This window comes from Pieris brassicae, chromosome 1 (genome assembly GCF_905147105.1).
Source record: "Pieris brassicae chromosome 1, ilPieBrab1.1, whole genome shotgun sequence".
NCBI lineage: Eukaryota > Metazoa > Arthropoda > Insecta > Lepidoptera > Pieridae > Pieris > Pieris brassicae.
Genome location: NC_059665.1, coordinates 5,404,519 through 5,425,354, shown reverse-complemented (window position 1 = coordinate 5,425,354; position 20,836 = coordinate 5,404,519). Strand labels below are relative to the sequence as shown.

Below are 20,836 nucleotides of genomic sequence, written 5' to 3'. Positions count from 1 at the left end.
TGATGAATGTAAGGCGCGATCTATTTATATGATATACGAACATATGTCATTAATATAACTTTCGCCAATATCATCCAGTTTTGAAATAACCCTATTATTTTGCCATAGTAACGGCTTTGGCATAGTATAGATATGATTTGTTACGGTTGCTTTGCACTGAAACGTAAATCATATTTTTCTATTAAACTATTATATCTGATTAACAATATAGTACACAGGTCCACATTATGACAGTTCAATTCTATATTATATTCATATGTTTGATTAAACATTAAAATATATACAAAACTTACGTTTATATTATTACTTCGATGTATTACCCGTCCTATACTCGATGAATCCGAAAATCAAATTTTGTATAATTAAAAGCACTCAGTAATATTTTTATTTATTTCCACATCATTCTTCTACCTTAAGAGTTACAACTAATCGGATACAACGTCAAAATAATACCTACACCGATTATCCTACAAAAAAACATTAAAAAAATATATTTATATGCCTAAATCTTATAACTAACAATATAGCAAGCAACTCTTGAAAACTCAGCCAGTGTACAAACAAATAGGTCGGCCTCAGTAGAAATTTTGTTAATAAAATAATTAATAATAATAAAATTTATACCTAGCATCATAACTAATACAGTTACATATTAATAGTGTCAAATACATAATTAACCAAACGTAAATGTACAAAGACATGAGTCGAGCTTTCACCGAAACAAACAGAGAAAGGGTCCGTAGTGCGCAGCTGTTCCTGTGGGCGCCCGCCCTCACTGGCCTGTTAGAACTATACAGCGTGTTCGAGTTGATCGCTCTACTCGACGCCGCTTATACATTGCCCGCTACGGCCAGTCGCCCGTCACTCGTGGAGTGCGCATAACGTCTGTCAGGCCACGCCGCGCGACGGGAAAACCATGTGGTGAAGTGAAACTGTCAAACGTGATACGCACTCGCACACAAGTTATTTCTATTCAGTGACTGTACTTTAATTTCACCCTAGTGTTTAAGTGTTATTGAAGTGACATTTTGGAAAATTGGATTTTACGAACGTATAATGGCCTTAGCTAGGTGAGCTATTTTGGTTGTTGAAGTCAACGCGGAACTAGTTTAATTTGCTCATCGAAGGATTTTTCCTTCATTATTCTTTTTATATTTATTCCAATCAAATATAATGTTTATTATACTTTGTGGTATTATCTTTAATTATTTACCATCATTGTTTCATTTAATATCTTTATATATATGTATTTAAAGTATATATTTTTTATTATTATTATAAAGAGCGAAAGTTACTAAGCACCGTGCAGCGCTCGCGTTTTAACTTTCTTTGTTGTGTAAGCTGAACGTTTAACCGCTGACAGCAGGTAGAGGGAGCAACATAGAAATCGAATCACTTTTACAACAATTATTTTCCATTCAAAGTTTCATTTCTGCTTTCAATTTATGCATAGGTATGTAACATTTTTTCAGTTATGTATTGGTTTAAATCCCCTAAACTTCCCCTCAGTATTCGTTAATGCGATGGCAATGTTTCTCTTCATCCTCACCCTTGTTGGCAAGAGTTACCCCAAACTAGACCCCACTGCCGCTCGTACGTGCGTTACTTTTTCCCAAACATATCTTTACGTAGACATCATTTTATAATTTAAAATTACATAAAGCGATTAATTTAAAACAAATTATAGTAATGAGATCATTACGTGAGTGTTAATATATTCCATTAAACTTTCGTTTATCGATACAAATCGTATATTTAATCATTTGGTAGGTTTTTACTTGGATATATTCGTAATCGCGCAGGTAGAGCAGCCCAGGTCAAAATTGTTCCCGAGCGAGCTTTGAAAGCTTTTGCTTCTTTTTTGCTTCACATTTCATGTTTCTAAACCTTGATGCGTTGTAAAATCTGTAATTTGATTTTATTGTGCTGCTTTAGACTTAAATGCCTTGGTTTTGAATTGAAACTATGTCAAGTGGAAAGAATTGGCATTGAGATTTCATTAGAAGTATACAAAAATAATTAATTGAGTGCATACATATTTTCATTCCTCTCTGAATTGAATGGGTTAATGAGGTTCTTAAAATTATCATTGGAAATATATGACGAATACGAATAGTTGAAGTCTTTAAATGTATGAATACAATGTTACAATCGTTTTCATTACATTAATCCGGATGACGGCGGCAGGTAGTCGATTTGTAAGTTTTCAATGAATAAAGTTCCTTCCCGTCTCACCTTTTCCCTTGTCCTTTGCGCCGTTCACGATTGTTGAATTATAGCTATACTTGTTGCGGTGGACATAAGATAAGAATTTGCGGGGATGCGTTTGTGCGGATTGAGGTCGTTGTCCCTTTGACTCGAACGACGTCTCAAAAACGAAGACAATTTCGTCTGGATTCGATTCGAAGGGCTATATTATAATAACCCCGATTTATGCGAATTATATTTATGTTTTTCTTTATTCTTTATATATTATATGTATTGATCACTATAAATTGATGTATTTGTATAATATAATAGTTTGTAATGATTTCAAACAACTACATACTAAAATACTGTTCAAGGTACCTTATCCACAAAGAAAAAGTTGCCATGCCAAGAACGTAAGTAGTCACCCAAATTTTACTCTAATTCAAATGTAGAAAACGGACCACCTCTCTATTTTGATTGTGATCGGATAAGTTGGGCGAGGTTATTTCGCAATAGTGTATCAATTTAGCAACCGAGGGCCCAGGCGCGCTCACAAAGCGAAAGATTGCGGCTGAGCCCGCACTGCTCCTGTTTCACTGCGCGGGCGCAAGGCGGAATGCGATAACTGAACTGGGTTGCGGTCCGACGCTAGTGGCGAAACCGAATTTTAGTTTCAATAATACTTATCTGACTAATGCTACGTGAAGCTTAGTAATCGGCCTATAAGACGATAAAACGTGTTCGAAAACCTACATAGAAAATACCTAAAAAGGTATTCTTTTTTCAACGCATTAGGGCAAATACAGGAAGTATATGTGTTCATAAAAATAACTAAGAATATAATTTATCATACATTTTACTTGTGTTTATATAACTATGTAGTTATCATTAAATTTTGTATATGTACTGAACAAGGTCGAGGTTCTTTTATGATTGCTATCTATAATTCAGGGCTTTGCCTGTAATTTTAAAATTATAAGCTATTATTTTTCATAGGCTCTCCCGTTGTTCAAACATATTTATTACTTTATTTCTATTTCTGATTTTTTACGCCATAACACAAATCTAAAAAAATAGTTTGAAGAAATCTTAGATGAAATACAAACAGAGCTTAAATTCTTGTACCTTACCAAAAATAATACAAGAACAGATTGTTTTGTGACAAAATCCGCAAAGTTCCACATTCACGTGTTGCCAGAAAAAGGTTGGCCCCGTAAAGTTATAACGATACCGGGTCACGTTACGTTCTCTCGGATTTTGAATGTTTTGAATGCTCTCATTGTGAAATTCAAACATTTTACGCTTATAAAATACTAACTTGATCTATATTGCGTAGGCATTGTACAGCGATGACAGCTAATGATGTTGCTATTGCAAGTATTACATGGATAATAAAATCTTTTCTTTTAACAAATATCACTATTCTTACTATATTTAAGGGTTTAATAATTTATAGTACCTCGTAGGTACTTATATATATACTATATAGAAGGAAATTAAGACGTAATTATTGTAAACACAATATTGTGCGCGGATTAATCGATGGCGTGTACCGACTCAAATTCGGAGGCCTCCGCGCGTTTCACTGATGTGTTGGGATCTGTGTCAGGGTCCTTCCCCTGCTGTCCCTACACCCTACGCTCCCCACAGAACACCCTAAGCCAGCCCCTGCTTCAATTGACCCGTAAAACTCGAGCGTTTGTGTTTCAGCTCCTGAGTCTTATTAAATGATCGAGGTCACCGCTCATCGCTTTCTTACTGCGGGCCGAAGCACACTAAAATTTGGTGAAAGCTTTTAGAGTTGAAAACATTAATTAGACTCAACATCATTTTGTTGTAAGTAACTTCCGCTTTGTGATCGCATTACCATGATGTGCAAATTATACTACAATATACTACTGATACATATATATACATTTAACAATATTTTTAATAACTCATGTAAAGATTAAACTTCAGGGTTATAATAGATTGAATACATTTTTTTTGTATCGGTTAGGATATTTTGTTAAAATATTATGTAACTTGAGTTAGTCCAGTGCCTGCTGACGGCTTTTTATCTGTATAGCACCTTCACGTCAGTAGAAGGCATTGTCGATCCACGCCAATAGGAAGCGACACGGTCGCAGATTGCTATTGGGCTTAAGGCCACTTTCAATGCACCATCTTTTACCTTGTGCCCCTTATCGTACAAATTGACCCCAAACTGATGACACTTGTAATTATCGAAATCGTCTTCATAACTTTTGTGATATTATTTATTCTGAAAACGTTTTCAACGTGTATAAATAGAGTTTTTTTTAATTTTTTTTACGTTTATAACTAGCTATAAATAAATTTAAACGATATCCACCTTCATTATACCAATTTTTTTCAAACGCTGCGCTAGAAATGTAGGTCAAACGCGTTACGATGTCAAATTTGACCCCGTTTCTACCTATGAACAAACTTGGCAATTGTATCATCAGATAATATTTTTTATATCTTCTAATGATTATACTTTTCGTATTATAAGTCCAGATTTCAGTAATGCTAAGCTAGATAATTCGAATATAATGAATGTATTGTGAAGATGTACTAAAGAAGTGGAACAGGGACGTAAAATTCAAGGTCTAGGACGTAGCTGAACTAATATCAATACATTACACATAAACTAAAATATTGCGTTTAACCTTGCCAGATTATAGAAAAACGCTATGAATATTAATTTAAAATTTTGTGAACATCAAATATTGTCTTTCGTAACATTTACTTGCTCACTGCCATGACATTAGGCCCTACTGTTCAAAACCGTGTTAGTGAATGGATGACGATGGACTAGTTTTAGCCTCGCGCACAAGGAGACTCATTTTGGGAAACAAGCAATCCGCTAATAACAACAATGTTATAATCATATAATATTTATTGATACTGAATTCAAGGAAATCAAGCTATAAACATTCACAACACGGAAGTGATATAATGTCAGATGCTGATACAGTAGTTTGAAAGAGTGGATAACTAAATACGAAATCGACCGTTGATCAGTGAATGATTTATAAAGATTTATATGGCGTGTTCAAGATTATCGAAGTGTACGTCCTCTTTGCCGTATGCGCGGCCTCAACCGAGTTTTGTAGATGCTTTCTCGATCGGCAAACCGGGTCGCGTTCTCGATGCCGCTGCTGTTGAGCTGACTACCTGTACCAGCAGTACGCTGTCTTGACACGACTCACACATTTACGTTGTGTCCGTGCACACCCACACAATTACCTGTGATGTGTCAGGGCTAGTAAATATTTTAATATCTGAGCCACAACTCAATAAGTGCGTGGCCTTTTAGCATATTTTACTTGGCCATTGTTCATAAAGTGCTGAATGTTAACAACTTGTATTAAATGTTAATTACGCTAGTTGCTATATATTTACAAATAGTTCGCACGTTTTGCTGTTATATATGTTCCAAAATTTAATTGCATTTTGTGGTAATGATAATAATATATAGTGGCCATGGTTAACAAATTGATAATAGTCGTTACACAGCCAACGACACTGATGACGACCCTCATAAACCTACCAGGAAGTAGGGTCACACTATTCGTACTGGCAGAAGTCAAGGTTTTGCCATTCGTTTACTAATCGTATTCATAGGTTAATAATACTTGAGGTCGAATTTATTTGGACGATTTAGTACTATATTAAATTATCCTATACAGTTCCTTGTGTATGTTTTTTTCTGTGGGAATTTAAGTTGTCTTGTGTATATTCATAGTGAAACAATCTAGAGCGCTGTTGTTATAGGGCGGAGGTGGCATACTTTTGAGTAAGCGCTGTAAATCAGGCCGTTCTAGTTAGATATTTTTTGGTTTAAGTGGTGTTTACCATGTTTGATGTTGAATATTGTCGGTTCTCGCCCGCCCCCACAATGCGCGTGCGGCCTGCAAGTCGCTGTCGTAGGATGTTGCATCACTGTATATTAATCCTTGTTTTTGCGGCTATATAGTTAACATTGAAAAACGTGAACAAAACACCATATTAAATATTTTCCCAATAATTACTACCAATATACGTTTTTTTTAAAAATCGTGGACTCGAAAAGTAAAAACGGACGGGCTGGATTGGTTTGTGAATTGTCTGAATGTCCTCGGCCTCGCTACGTTCGCTTCCGTCTTGAAGTTTTATCCTCGCTTAACAGTCTCAGTCTTTTTGCTATGGAGCCAGGCCTTCTACTGAATTCGTAGCCGTCAATACGAAGGAATTTATTGAATAAGAAAATGTCTGAAATTCTTTTAAACTCGTACTAGTGACGTTTTTTAGTATTAGAACTACTATGCTTTCGCTTAATGCCATAAAACTGTGGGTAGGCGTGCGTGCGCCAACGTCATCACTATAAGACGAAGGTCGTGACGTAATACGTTCACAGGCAATTATTAATAAGTCTCTAGATCCGTTGTTCCACTATACATTACGAGGCCGAACAATCTAATAAATATTCAAGTATGTGCTATTTTGACAAATCAGTGATTGTACTAATTTTGAGTATTTAAAATTGAAATTATATGTATGTAACACGATATATTATACATTTTGCATAAATTGTCTAGGTACTTAAATCATTTCCAAATCGTTCTCCACAGTATCAAAGTTGCACGTTGCAAACCATGCGGTTTTTATTAAGAATCACATGAGAATTACATTTCGTAAAACATAGACAATGCTGTTTCGAGATAAAGCATTAAATGTATCACATATTGAAATATTAATAATTTTGTTTACATTTACAGACACGTTTGGAGATTAGACTACATGATATAGCATTAAATAAACATCGCACGGCACGTAGTACGCTTTTTAGCATTAAATTTTTATGTTTTCTGGTGTATTTTCTTGATTTTTATTCTATATATACTAAATATTTCACGAAGGAAATTTATAAATTATATAAAATCGATTTTTGCTGCTGTTCGTTTCAGATAATTTTGTCACTATCAGTTGAATTACGTGCAAAAAAATAATGGCAGCGAATAAGTGTTTATATAGAACAATGCGATATATGTGGACGTGTCATATAAACATGATCTTATTGTGTATATTATGTATGTTGTATGACACGCGTCGCGGTCACCTTGCGCGTCCTCGCACATCTCGGACGAATAGAGGTGCTAGTTTGCTTCTTAGTTCCGCGTTTAATTATTGTTTTGCCTTCAACAATAATTTAATAACTATTTATTAACAATTTTCTAATCTTTACGTATATTTTGTAATAAAAAAGTCTAGAAACCTTCAGCCCGAACTCTCGAGTCTGTATCTAATTCGTCTGCCATATTGTAAATATTGAATTAATATTTTTGTAATACCTTAAAAAGAAAACACTATCAACATGTTAGGTAGATTTTATAATAACTATTCAAGTTTCTATGTAAATCACGAGCAGTTTCAAATTTTGGTATCTTAATACCAAATAGCCTTGCGCATTTTTTCTTTATTAGACAAACGCTGGCTATATCATACGGAAACTCGTACGCAAGGAGATCTATTAAGACTTCACAAGAATCGCAAGGTTATTTGCACTGTAAATAAACCAGCTTACTCATTATTACATAATCGATTATAAACAACTGCTTATTTAACCGTTACAGATACGTTAGAACCATTATTTATGGCCCTTAAAGAAAAGGTTCTAGGGACTACTTTATATGTAGGGAGGGTTTGACAGTACGTATCGCACATCGTGTGTTGAAGAGTAATCTAATTAATAATTCTCTGACTGTGTAAACGAATCGGTTTGACATTGAGAAGTTATTGTTACAAATTGCCATGGATTGCGTCTGACGACCACGACAGCCTTGAGCACCTCATGTGTTTGGTTAATCTGTACGTCACGCCCAACAATTATATATACCAATAATTGTTCCTATTCACAGCTATTAGGATCTTCTGACCATCAGCGTTGGTTGTAAAATTATTAAATTTCATCTTGTTTATAATACAGAATAATATATATAATTCATATTGCGCCTTAAAGATCAGGTATTCTACAGATAGAACAACAATTTTAACAAAAGGCTGGCCTCGTAAATCGCAACTTTAATATTTTATCAGACCTGAATATTGCTAGCTTTGAGCTGAATCTAAGAAAGCCTCCTAAAAATATTTTTATACTCGTTACTAAGTGATACAAATTACGAAGTCAAAAAGTATAAATCCAATAATATCCGTCACTAATGAACGGACGAACCCGTGCATTTGCGTCTTTATTGCCCAAATACTTTTGTTGAGATACTGCAAATGTTTTGAGACTAATTTATTGTTTTCTCTGTATTATTTCAATGTAACAAAGTTAATATGTCCTCTGTGTGATGGGTGCAATAAAACTGCACGATATCGCGTCTTGTGTAAACAAACCGTCCTTCAAAGTAACCCAGTCGAGGACCCTATTGTCAGGTCGTCCTCAGGGCGTCTGACTCATAGCACGGAGTCGTCGTTAAGAGGGCATTGCTCACTTAGTTACTCCCCCCTGTTCCACCGGCTGCAATTCAACATACCTTTGAAACAATATCATATCTTGAAGCCTTATTGTTCAACACCCTACTTTTATCATCATTGTCTAGCTAATCAGTGTCCATTTAATTTTGTATTGTTTTGCGTTTATGGTTGTAAGTTTTTAGGTTTCGCAGTGTCATTTTAGAACACGTGCTGCATGGATTATGGAGTTGATTTTGAATAGTAAGCGCAGTTAGTACCTATAAATAGAGAGAGATACTAGCAGGTCGGATGACATCTATAATAAGATCACGACAGACCAATGAAACGTACGACAAAGATTTCTCAAGATTCTACCGGTTGTTGACTTTTCCACGAATCGAATTTCGTATTTAATTGAACAAACGTTTTAATTCTGATGTGTATGAAGCTCTCTTTTCACAGTGTAGTTAATAGAATAGTGCTGTAGAAAATATATAATAATTTACATTTAACTCATATATGTGTATAAAGCATACGTTTAAAATCGAAACAGCTTTCAACAAAGTTAGAATAAAATTTTGTGAGTCCGCTTATGGTAAATTGCTTGCATAAGGTCACCGAGGATCATTCAAAATGGATATTTAGTATCCTAAATTTAAAGTAATTGAGGTGTTTCGGTAGTTGGTCTATTGTTAATCATAATAAAGCGGTTAACTGAAACTATGTAGGTCGGTCGGGCCGCTCTATTTGTTACAGTGGCAAATTTGTTAGTCGACCTCGAGCGGATCGCTGCGTGTGCCATATCTTATCGGTTTTCGTTGCTACGGAAAATTTGACCATTTGTGAAAACCCCAAAATAACTGTTATTATATTTATAATTAATAATATAATCATCATTATTGTGCAATGTATGTGTTTATTTGTGTCATTCAAGTTAACTATAACAAATGAATAAAAAATTAAACTTTAGTCATCTCTGAATAGTTTAATACGTATTTGTAGGTCTGATTAATAAATAAAAGTTACACGCTTACATTGTACATTATAAGGAATGATGAAATTCACGATGATTCAGATGTGATTAGGCGTTTTGTTTTCCTGCTTGGCCTCATTGCTTTGTAAAGACGATTTGAGGAGGAGACTTAACTCCTGCCACTTTGGGTCACCTCTGTCAACATCTTTAGTTTCTGGGTCGCGCCAATTAATAAAATTAATGTAGCCTACATTTGTTAGTGACTTGTTTAAGTTTCCTGCCCTGATCTGAGACACACGTTGACTATAACTCTTATATTTAATTGTCTCGTTTGCGAATCGACGCGTGCCTGGGTGTGCCAGGAGAGACGAAATTGATATGATGGTGTTATTAATTCAAATTTTTATTTGTTTTATAGTAATACTAGAAGTTAGTCTAATATTAATATGAATCATTAATTGATTAAATTACATAACATCAATTTATCTTTTTGCTGAGATAAAAGCTTGTTTTTCATTAAAATTTTAGACGGTTAGTTCCAATATATTATTTTTATAGTCAAGTTTTCCTTTTGGCCCTATTGTGCTGGACGACACGTTGGCTCGATTGACCTCTGGCTGTGCCTCTGGCATGACGCGACTTGCGGTTTCCGCTCCAACGTTATCGCATTGTACTGATTCCTTTGAATAATTTTATAATGGCCATTTGTATTTTGTTTTCGTTATCAAATTTAATTGCGCCGTGAATAAATTAGCATCGGCTAATCAATTACTTTTAATATTGGGGTTAAATTGAATTTTCATATTCTTTGTAATCTTTTCTCCCCGAGACCGGTTTGGCAGTCCTACAACCGGTCGGCTATGTGCACATGTCGTCATTATTAAAGGAGCGCAGGATATTGTTAGCCCCATGAGCTGTGCGTTCTGACCGCGCAGCTGCCAGCGCTGTACATACGAACAAAGCAAGCGCACGCAACCTGTGAACGGATGCAGTATGGTGATGAAACTGACACAGATTCTAACGCGCATTTGGTAATCGAACCCCAGCTCGTGAAAGTTTCACAGGACGGCCACAGTTCATGTATTGTCCGAGTCCTACTTAACATGACACCAAAACCAAGGATGCTGAACATACTTTTTCTTTTTTCGACTGTAGTTTAAAACGCTCGTAGTTTATAGTTATATTATTCGTGCTTTGATGTATTAAGATGGTCGTTGATTGGTCGGTTTTTAGTGTTGCCACATAATTTTCATGAGAATTTGCAGGTATCGCCACTCGGCCAGTAGGTCACTGCCTAGTATATTAATAATGACGAATGGAAAGGTCGCCGGGATCTTAGATGTTAAAGTCTCGTATGACCATTTATTTTAGAAGTCTATTTCGTAAATGCAAACTTTGTATTCGATTTTATAAAGACATAAGTAGTACAGGGTTATTCACCAATGTCCTGACCTTAGCTGATTTTGATCGTCCTGCTTCTTGTGCGGAAAAATAATATTGCAAGAAATGTTTGCATTTACAAAGACCTCGTGTCGTGACGGTTGTCGCGGTTGTGGCCTACACCAGCCTTTCCGGTTTCTCCATTCTTTTCCCTACATTAAAAATAACATTGTATCTCTGTCGTATGACCTACCTGATATAAATAATTTCATAGCATTGATGTCGCGATTTAGTAGTTAGATAATAAAATAAAAAAATTAGGACACAAGCATAAGACATACCACACATTTTCATTGTCATTAAGTCGCCTCTATTAGTTGCCTTAGACAACATAGGCAACGCACTAATTTGCTGAAGTAATAATTATTATTTAATTGCAATTTGTAAGGTATAAAATTGTACATGGTGTATTAACTTAAGTAATTAAATTCATTATTATATTGCATTCAAAGTTCCTCTCACGCACAATCTAGATTGAGACATGTCTAGTGCTCGTTCAATCTCTCATAAAACCTCTCATGCTCCTTCCAGGCAGGCGTGTAGTCCTATATGTATGTTATGTTAGTCTTAAAAAGAAGGCTAATACGTGTATGCTTTGTTACAGGCTCGCGTCGGGCAGCGATTGCGGCGGTGGTGGGTCGGGCGGGGGCGCGCCCGCTCCACAGTCGGCGCGCGTGTCCTCGAACGGCGCCGGTGGCATGGCGGTGAGCCGCGTGCCTAGCCCGTTGCACGACGGAAACACGCCCGTCGCTGAAAACTGGTGCTTTACACAGGTAAGGTTATCACGGTCCAGCCTGTGTGGTATAACTACTGTATACCAACTGTAAATGTAAGAAATATGTATACATTTATATACTTAACAATTTTCACTAGAGAATAAACAAAAAGTTCCTGCGCTTATAAAAAAGATCGATAGTCACTGAGACACAAAAAACTGTCTTCGGCAGCCCATTTCTCCGATTTCTGCCTTCAGTCTGTTCAACTAACATACGATTTGTGGTTTCAAAAGGTATTCTTGCTAGAAGTTGAGGCCCAACTTTAGTCGATGCAACCTAAATCTCAAAGTTAGTCATAGTTTTCAATAAGTGTTCTAACATCTAAAGTAATACGTATATACCTAGTCCAGCCATTAGTTCTGTTAGAAATGAAAATGCGCTTTTTTTTAAATTAAGAAATGTAATGTTATTAAAATTTATAGCTATATATTTATTAACGTCTCAGCAAAAAATTAAAAATATTCTATTTCAAAAGGCCACCTTTGGCTTTTATACAGGCCTTTAATCTGTTTGGCCACGAATCTATGGATTTACGCAATGTTTCCAAGGGAAATTTCGCCACTGCTTGTTCCAAATCAAGCCGCCGTGTCAGCAGGCCATATCCTCTATAACTGACCATAATTTGTAGTCTAAAGGGTTGAGGTCTGCGCTAGATGAGGCCCAGTCTTCAGTTCTTATAAAGTCCGGAGCGTTGGTTTCAAGCCAGGCTTGGGTAGTTCGTACCTTGTGGAAAGTCCACCTCAAAGTACATCTTTATAACGTAAATTGCTAAGAGCTTTCACAGCATGGTCCAAGATTGTATTTTGATACGCTTTGGCTGAAGTTTTCACTCCTTTTTCACCAAAATTTTTAGTTAGTGATTCCTTGATAAGACACGCCCTACCAAACCAACACTGACGCAGGATGATGACCACGTTGAACTTTTCCGACCACTTGAGCAGCTTCTTTAGAAGCGTGAGCGTACACTTTATTGATGTTTCGGTGCTTTTTACCTGCGTATCGCTATAAAACGCGTTTTGATCGCTCCACTCTCTATAATTGTAAAGTTTGATTTAGGGCATGTCCTGTATCGACTATAAGCACCGAACTTCAGGTCTTGTTTTCTAATACGTGCAGAGTCTAATGTGGTTTCGAGGAATTTTGGCTTTAACAGCCTTTGTAGTTCCAATTGCACGCGACCGCCCTAATATTTTCTGGTCTTCGACAGATGAAGTGTTGTTGTATCTGTTGATAGTACGATATACGAACATACGGTTGATTTTGAAGCAAAGCTTTTGGAGTGTCTGAAATATGACCGACGGCTCCATACCCACTTTGTGCAAGGCGATCACTGCAATTCTATTTTCTTTAACACCCCTTTCTATATTGTCATTTCATAATAAACACGAAACAATATGCGAAATGGCGCAAAATCAAAAGAACTATTTAAAATAATATACGTGTTACCAATTCAAAATAATTAAAAGTTTTTATGTAACAGTAATTATGGCCACACTAGTTATTATAGGTCCTTTCATTGGGGCCTAAATTTCTGACACTTTGTAGTTTAAATTAACTTTTAAATGTAAAACGAATAATAAGGATTCATTTTATATCTATATTTTAGGTCTCTATTGTATTTCATTAATTAAGATAGACCTTTAACATATTACCATACATTTAAAGAATGTGTTTAACAATTGAGGTAACTGCTCCATATACGAGACCCGGAACACGTTATTTAAAGTTCTATGTTCGGTAACGTAAAGTTTTTCGACCCCACAAAGCGGGCTACACATATGGGTAACCTCTAAAATTACACATAGGAAATATATACAAAATTATAATATATATTAGGAATATATTAAATCTATAGTAAATACCTAATGAAAATATCTACGGCTTCAAACAAACATTATTAATATCTAATATAATAAAGTCGGAAAATACTCGAATAGTTGCTGAATGACAAGAAAGATAAATATATCTCTTATCGTCGATATGAGCTAATCGTGTTAACATGAAAAGCAACGTTTCCTGAACATAGCTACAAGTATACATCGAAAAGCACGTGTCAGATATTTCAATCAACACACAATTTAATTTAAGCGGACTATAAATGAGGTTCTCAATAAAAAACTCGAATGCGCGTGGATTACCGAAATCAAAGGGTTTATCACTTTTCCCAGGTCTTATGGTAGGATCATCTGATGAGATCCAAAAATATTGATATGTCATTATATTTTAGGAACACTGATCGAGATAGTTATTGTTTTTTTTATATTATGGCAATAGTTTTAACTTTATGCCAGTTTCAAGTAAAATGGCTATTGTTTAATTTGTTTTACATCCATAAATAGCTACTGATTAGATAAATAAGCTAAAGTCAACATTTCTCAATTAAAAATCGTTGCTTATTTCATAGTATTCTGCTTCTAATTGTGAATAAATATATTGAGGTGCTTGAGAGCGTTCTTCTAAATCAGGGCACATTTCATTTGAAGATATATTCAAGTAAACGTAGATAAGCAATAACTGTTTAACCAATTCACGTTTATTTTTTGTTCCCATAACACGGCTTTGTGTTTAAATTATTGTAGTGTTGTCTTTTTATTTCCTGTCGGATATTGGTAGCGAATACGTAGAAATTGGAACAACCGTTGCGAAGCTTTGACCTGCTATTGCCTTTTTGGTACTTTTTGCCAAAATCTATTTGGTTCGCGGGTAACTGTATATGAGAATGGATCTTATTAAGGTTTAATCATTTCACAAGATAACGGTGTTAATCTGTATTGTTAATGTAATGGATAACGTGGCTACTTCCTTGTATGTTTGTAGAATAATAACACGTTCCAACGTTGGTGTTGACGCGTGACTCTTCTTGCATACCACGCGTTTTTACACATGAAAGATTATTTACTTGAGTATTGTGTCCTTGATTAATTGCTATATAGTGATTAAGTATGAGTCAATATATGTTTGCACTATCTTATATTTCATTAATTCTAACTGTCGCGGGAATAATTATATGTAGTTTCATTATAATATCCTATATGATTTAATAAGTTGTGCATTTTTAAAATCGCACATTTTCAATATACCACGGAACCCCAAATCGGACTTAGATTTTGCACTGAAGAAGCATTGAGTCAAGTGGCGGGATGATGCGGGCGGCCTTGGCATGGGTCGGTGACCGGACGAAGACCTCACCAGCACCGCAAGCCCGCAAGCTGGCAAGCAACGGTCGGGGCCAATGACCAGGGACCTGCCGCTCACCTAGTCCTGACCTTACAATCATATCACTAATTACCACTAAATATCCCTGAAATACCCCAAAATATTAAGGTCTAAAACATTTTGTCTATAGCTAAGGTTATTACGTAGTACTGTCACTGGAAATGTAATTTCATAACTAAATATTATTTGTTACTAGTTAGTAGCCTCAAAATGATATGATCTAAGACCTCAAACATTAATTTCATACATTAAATTATCCATAAAGTATTTGTTAACAAGTCAATCAAATTTATAAGTTATTTTTTGAGTAACTGTACTTGCCAAGTCAATAATAACTGGATCTTGATTTTTAATAGCGTTCATACTTCACGTTTATATTATGTTTGTTCTCTATATGTGACGCGAAATGTTATTTAATTGCGAAAAGTAATTAAAATAGCGATTTTAATAGAAAATTATGGTAGAATGAACACACGCGTCTTTGTACTGAAGTATTTCAAAGTCTATTTGGTGTCAGTTGACGATTTATCGAGCAAATAAAGACGCCTTTTTAGTCTAAAGAAGACCCAACAATACTTTGCATTGTAAATATGGTGTCCATAATTTACGTCGTCTGATCGGACTTGTATTAATGTAAAAACAAACGCTGACCTTGAACCTTGGTTGAGACGATAAAATTTTATTTGTAATAAATAAGCCGTAAAGCGTAGTCACCGCTTATTTCACAGTTTATTGAAGGTGATTATTGAGGGCACCTCAATGAAACCTTATCATTACAAAGCGTATTATGAAGTTAATTATAACTTGAGAAGTCGACTGAAACACCTTGGGACATATTTGGACATATGATAGAAACGTACAAATCTTATTTACATATACTTACATGTCATTAAAAAAAAATTAACGAGTATTTCGACATAGCCATGATCCATCTAGTACCATTTTACCACCATAAGAGTCGAACCTAGAGTTATTATAGACTCAACTATGTTAATTATAAATGCAAAACTGGCTTTGTCTATCACGCTATCGCACTTTAACTGAACTGATTTCGATGAATATTGTTAAAAAGTTTAATATTCATAATTGAAGGGTCCACTTGTAGATAATATACATATGCTTCGACATTTATGCCATTCGACTTACCTTCATGGGTCAATTGGTAAAAGTTTGGTAACGATGCTTCGAATTTTATCGTAACTCGTTAAACGATAAAATTCCCGAGACACATTCTGCCCGCCCTTTTAAGAAGCTTTGAATGTATGGCAGCACAAAGTAATATTATATTTCTCTTGTTCCAGGTGAAGGTGGTGAAGTTCAGTTATATGTGGACCATAAACAATTTTAGTTTTTGTAGAGAAGAAATGGGTGAAGTTTTAAAATCATCGACATTTTCGGCTGGTGCTAGTGACAAATTAAAGTGGTGCCTACGTGTTAACCCAAAAGGACTCGATGAAGAGAGTAAAGACTATTTATCGTTATATTTATTATTAGTGTCGTGTAATAAATCAGAAGTGCGCGCAAAGTTCAAGTTTTCGATATTGAACGCGAAACGGGAAGAGACAAAGGCGATGGAGTCACAGCGGGCGTATAGATTCGTTCAAGGCAAGGACTGGGGATTCAAAAAGTTTATCAGAAGGTATATATTTTTTTTTCTCACACAATAATCCTTGATGTCCTTTTCTGTTTATCACCTTAATCTACTGTGATATATTAATTAATGTGGATACTAAGATATAAAGTGTAATCTCCTACCAAAATTCATTTAACTTTTTATCAGTTTACACGAGAAAAGAGTACATTTATTAACCTATTAGTTATCCTAACAACCGCAACGTTTGCGTCGTATTTATTGCGCAATTCGTTCTGCGCATTCACTGATAAAATATTATTACGTGCAAAATGCTAATCTGCTATTAATTTGCGATAATTAACCGTTTTACAGTCTCGAATTAACCCCCTTGTATTAAACTACTTTCATACTTTCTCTCCATACATATCCGCAATACTTTAATGATCCATTAACCAATGTTTTCCTTACAAATGATGGTCTTGTTAATTTTATCCAAGTTATAATGCAAACATAGAATAATAAAGTGTCATGTTAAAACTATTTAAGGTTTTATGTGTAATGTGTAGGTAATGTAGTTTAGAATCGGTATTTTTTCGGTTTGTAAACATGTTATGAATCTTTCATGAAATTATTAGTAACATAAATGAGGATATATGTCTATAACTAATATAAGGCTCACTTCTGATAGTAATATAAGTTGCTCAACCATGTATTTGATTAAAGTACCAACGTACTTCTTCGTATACCGATACGATACAAGATTGTTTATAGCTATTCATGAAACTTGGCAGTAAATAATATAAAATTGCTTACAACTTTTGTTACTAACTATTTTGAAGACTAGACCGATGTTTTACTTAAATCTCGACAAATTACAAGTTTTGTGTGACAAGAGCGCCGACATTAGTGCACACTTATAAAGTGCTTTGGTCGCCGTTGAATCTTCCTAGGAAAGGATGTCTACCTAGGGAAGAACCTCAAATATAGTCCTAGTAACTCATATTTATAAGATAAGTAGTGCAAACGAGCGTACGAGACAGCCAACAAATATATTTACTGCAGCCCATGGAAACCAACATGTAGTAGGTGCGTTACCGACCTTTGAGTGAGGAATACGCTCCTTTTTTAAAAACTAAGTTGTATATCATCGGAAAGACATGTACTGGCAGCAAATTCCACAGTCTATTTCGCAAAAAGAAATGAAATTATTAAAAGCAAATCTTAACTTTCCAGAGATTTCCTCCTGGACGAAGCAAACGGCCTCCTGCCAGAAGATAAACTGACTATATTTTGTGAAGTGTCAGTGGTAGCAGATAGTATCAATATTAGTGGGCAGAGTAACGTTGTACAATTCAAAGTGCCAGAATGCCGGTTGTCGGACGACCTAGGAGCTTTGTTTGATAGTGAAAGATTCTCTGACGTGACATTAGCGGTCGGCGGACGAGAGTTTCAAGCGCATAAAGCAATATTAGCAGGTAATTCACTTTCTCATGATTCTTTTTGATTGTTTATATTAGCCGGTGAAGGAAGTTTTGGTTAACCATTCCTTGCCTATTCATAAAAGCTATATATATTATATCGTGGTTTCTTTTTGTCAAAGAGTAAAAACGATTTGAATGAGAGAGACGAATGACTAGTTAAAACAGTTAGTTTTTAAGAATGAGTGTTGGTGTCAGAAGAGAAGCTACGAAAAGTGCATTATTCTGGTCATTTGTGACTAATCTTTGTGGTTTTAAATTTATAACAGTGTCAAAAGGGTCATTATTGCATTACATTAAAAAGAGGAAATTCTATTACACAAAATATCTTATACGTCAACACTTTTAACGGCGTCAATGAATAGTAGTCATACGATATCATGGTTTCTCTGACGTCAAACATTAAATTGTTACACTAATATAGTTAGTATGTTTAGTTAACGTTACAAGAAATTTAAGACAAATATGTTTTTACATTGTGCATGCCTTACCTCTTACTACCTTGACTGACTTTTGCTTCGTCTTATAAAATGTTATGGGTTCTTTGCGCTTTTATGCGCCTTGTTGCGCCCTAACCTTACTATTTGCAATGGCCATGTTTTCCAGCAAAACAAATATAATATATTCTCTAAATACTTTAGACATACAATTTGTATACAAATACAGCACAAGGAGCAAAATAATAATACATTGCGACGGGCGTGACACAAAGCGAATCGTACTTCTATGGAAATAGTCACGTGACCAAGCTGAAGGTGATGTGGGTTGGTCCTGTCGCAAAGTGATAGCCCTTGAATCCTCGTTAGAGATTTTAAAACGCTAATATACTTTTTTGTCTCTTTAGCCTAATAAAGAGTGGACTTAATAGTGCGGTGTGTAAAAACACGTTGCTATAGTCCACGTATAATAAGCTAAATTATATGTTTATAATAATCGCATTTCATAATGATGTCCTGTTATTTCCAGCGAGAAGTCCCGTGTTCGCAGCGATGTTTGAACACGAAATGGAGGAGCGGAAACGCAACAGAGTGGACATCACGGACGTTGATCACGAGGTGTTACGTGAAATGTTACGGTTTATTTACACAGATCGAGCGCCCAATCTAGACAAAATGGCCGACGACCTCCTTGCAGCAGCTGACAAGGTAAAATCAACTTCTCTCTTTAAACATTTAAATAGAAGTCGGAACCCGAGACCTTCGAGTTAAATATTAACAAAACAAGGTTTTGATTTGGCTGGCCAATGATGATGATGATACAAGGTTTTGTTATAGAGTCATTGGGGATTACTCCTACGTAAAATATATTTACAAAATCAGTATGTAATGACAGGTAATATAATACGTATTTATTGGTAGGAATATACACGCATTTTGTGTTCGTTATCTCTGTCCTTGGCTTTGAAATGTACAAACGATATAAAATGAAGTCATAGCGCGTGATTTATGATGAAATTTATTAAAAGTCACCGAAGTAAAGTTGTACTACAACTACTATAGTATGGTCCATTGGCATTCCCCATTTAAGGTCCTTTTTCTAATTCGTTTGACAGCTATTAAAAATTGTCTAGGGTTTTGGTTGAGGTTATAGAATACATGCCTAATATTAGGTTGGATTTCACCTAAAAGTGATAATCTAATAATCTCCAACTCTCTTTACCAACTTTGTAAAAACATCATCATCGATTCAGTATTATAGTTAAAGTGTAATTAACTGTTTACTGCCGCCAACATATATAATAGCTTAGATACATTTTAGATTATGATATTTGATACATTTTATTACAAACTAGCAAACCGTTCGGACAGACTGTCCTTGTACACACCTTAAATATAAAAAAAATGTAAATAATAATAAATACACACGAAATTGTCATCAAAATCGACCCAGCCGTTTAGGAGTTGAATTTAATATTGTGCATAGAATATTTATATATATGTAATGTTGTTTTTGTACTTATTTAATATTTCCTGTTCCAGTACGCGTTAGACCGGTTAAAAGTGATGTGCGAGGAAGCGTTGTGCCTCAGCCTATCAGTGGAGACGGCAGCGGACACACTCATACTCGCCGACCTTCACTCCGCTGACCAGCTCAAGGCGCAGACCATAGACTTCATCAACACGTCAGTCTCATTTATTACTTATCTATACATTTACCTGTATTAATTAATTTTCTAAAAGTTCATTGTTTTCGATTGAACACTAAAAACAGATATATGTAACATATAAGGCGTACCAATTCTTAAAAGTTAACCGCTGACAATCACTTAACATCAGGTGATCCTCCTGCCCGTTTGCCCCCTGTTACATATATATATTTTAACATGAATTTGAATTATGACATCATCTTTGCTGGCGTTATTATGGTCGATTACCATGATTTACTAACAGCCGTACTCAGGGTACATTATCCCTAATTACTAATTATCTAAAGAATTTCTCAATTAATTAACGAAATTAATTGAGAAATGTCAAATTAAAATGTCATTCTTAATTTGCGTTGTGATTGTGTTGAGTTTTGCGGTGTAATTTTGACTTAGTTTAACAATATAAATAGATCACCTATCACAAGTATAACCTTAATCAGTAATCACTAATGGGTTCCAACCGTGATCCCTTCCTTGTTGGTGATAAGTGAAATAATACGAAGGCCATGAAATAACACTTGTGTGATAAGATAGTGTTTTACTATAAACAGGAAGGATTCGACAAATATTTGACGGATCGTGACTTTATTTACAAGGTTA

General features: G+C 35.2%; 1 protein-coding gene across 6 annotated transcripts in view; it reads left to right on the top strand.

The window, feature by feature from the left end:
• The window catches only part of LOC123709031 (protein roadkill), a 34,386-nt gene that overhangs the window by 10,940 nt on the left and 2,610 nt on the right, over nt 1–20,836 (top strand). For 2 of the 6 annotated variants that reach the window (XM_045660134.1, XM_045660142.1), the window contains exons 3-8: nt 2,565–2,603; nt 11,652–11,820; nt 16,341–16,678; nt 17,846–18,087; nt 19,057–19,235; nt 20,070–20,212. In XM_045660134.1, coding sequence (XP_045516090.1) covers nt 2,593–2,603; nt 11,652–11,820; nt 16,341–16,678; nt 17,846–18,087; nt 19,057–19,235; nt 20,070–20,212 — 1,082 coding nt within the window. In that variant the 5' untranslated portion in view covers nt 2,565–2,592. Of the gene's footprint in view, nt 1–865; nt 1,071–2,564; nt 2,604–11,651; nt 11,821–16,340; nt 16,679–17,845; nt 18,088–19,056; nt 19,236–20,069; nt 20,213–20,836 lie in introns of those variants that run through there. The other 4 variants (XM_045660150.1, XM_045660158.1, XM_045660119.1 and 1 more) reach the window with 3 other exon arrangements.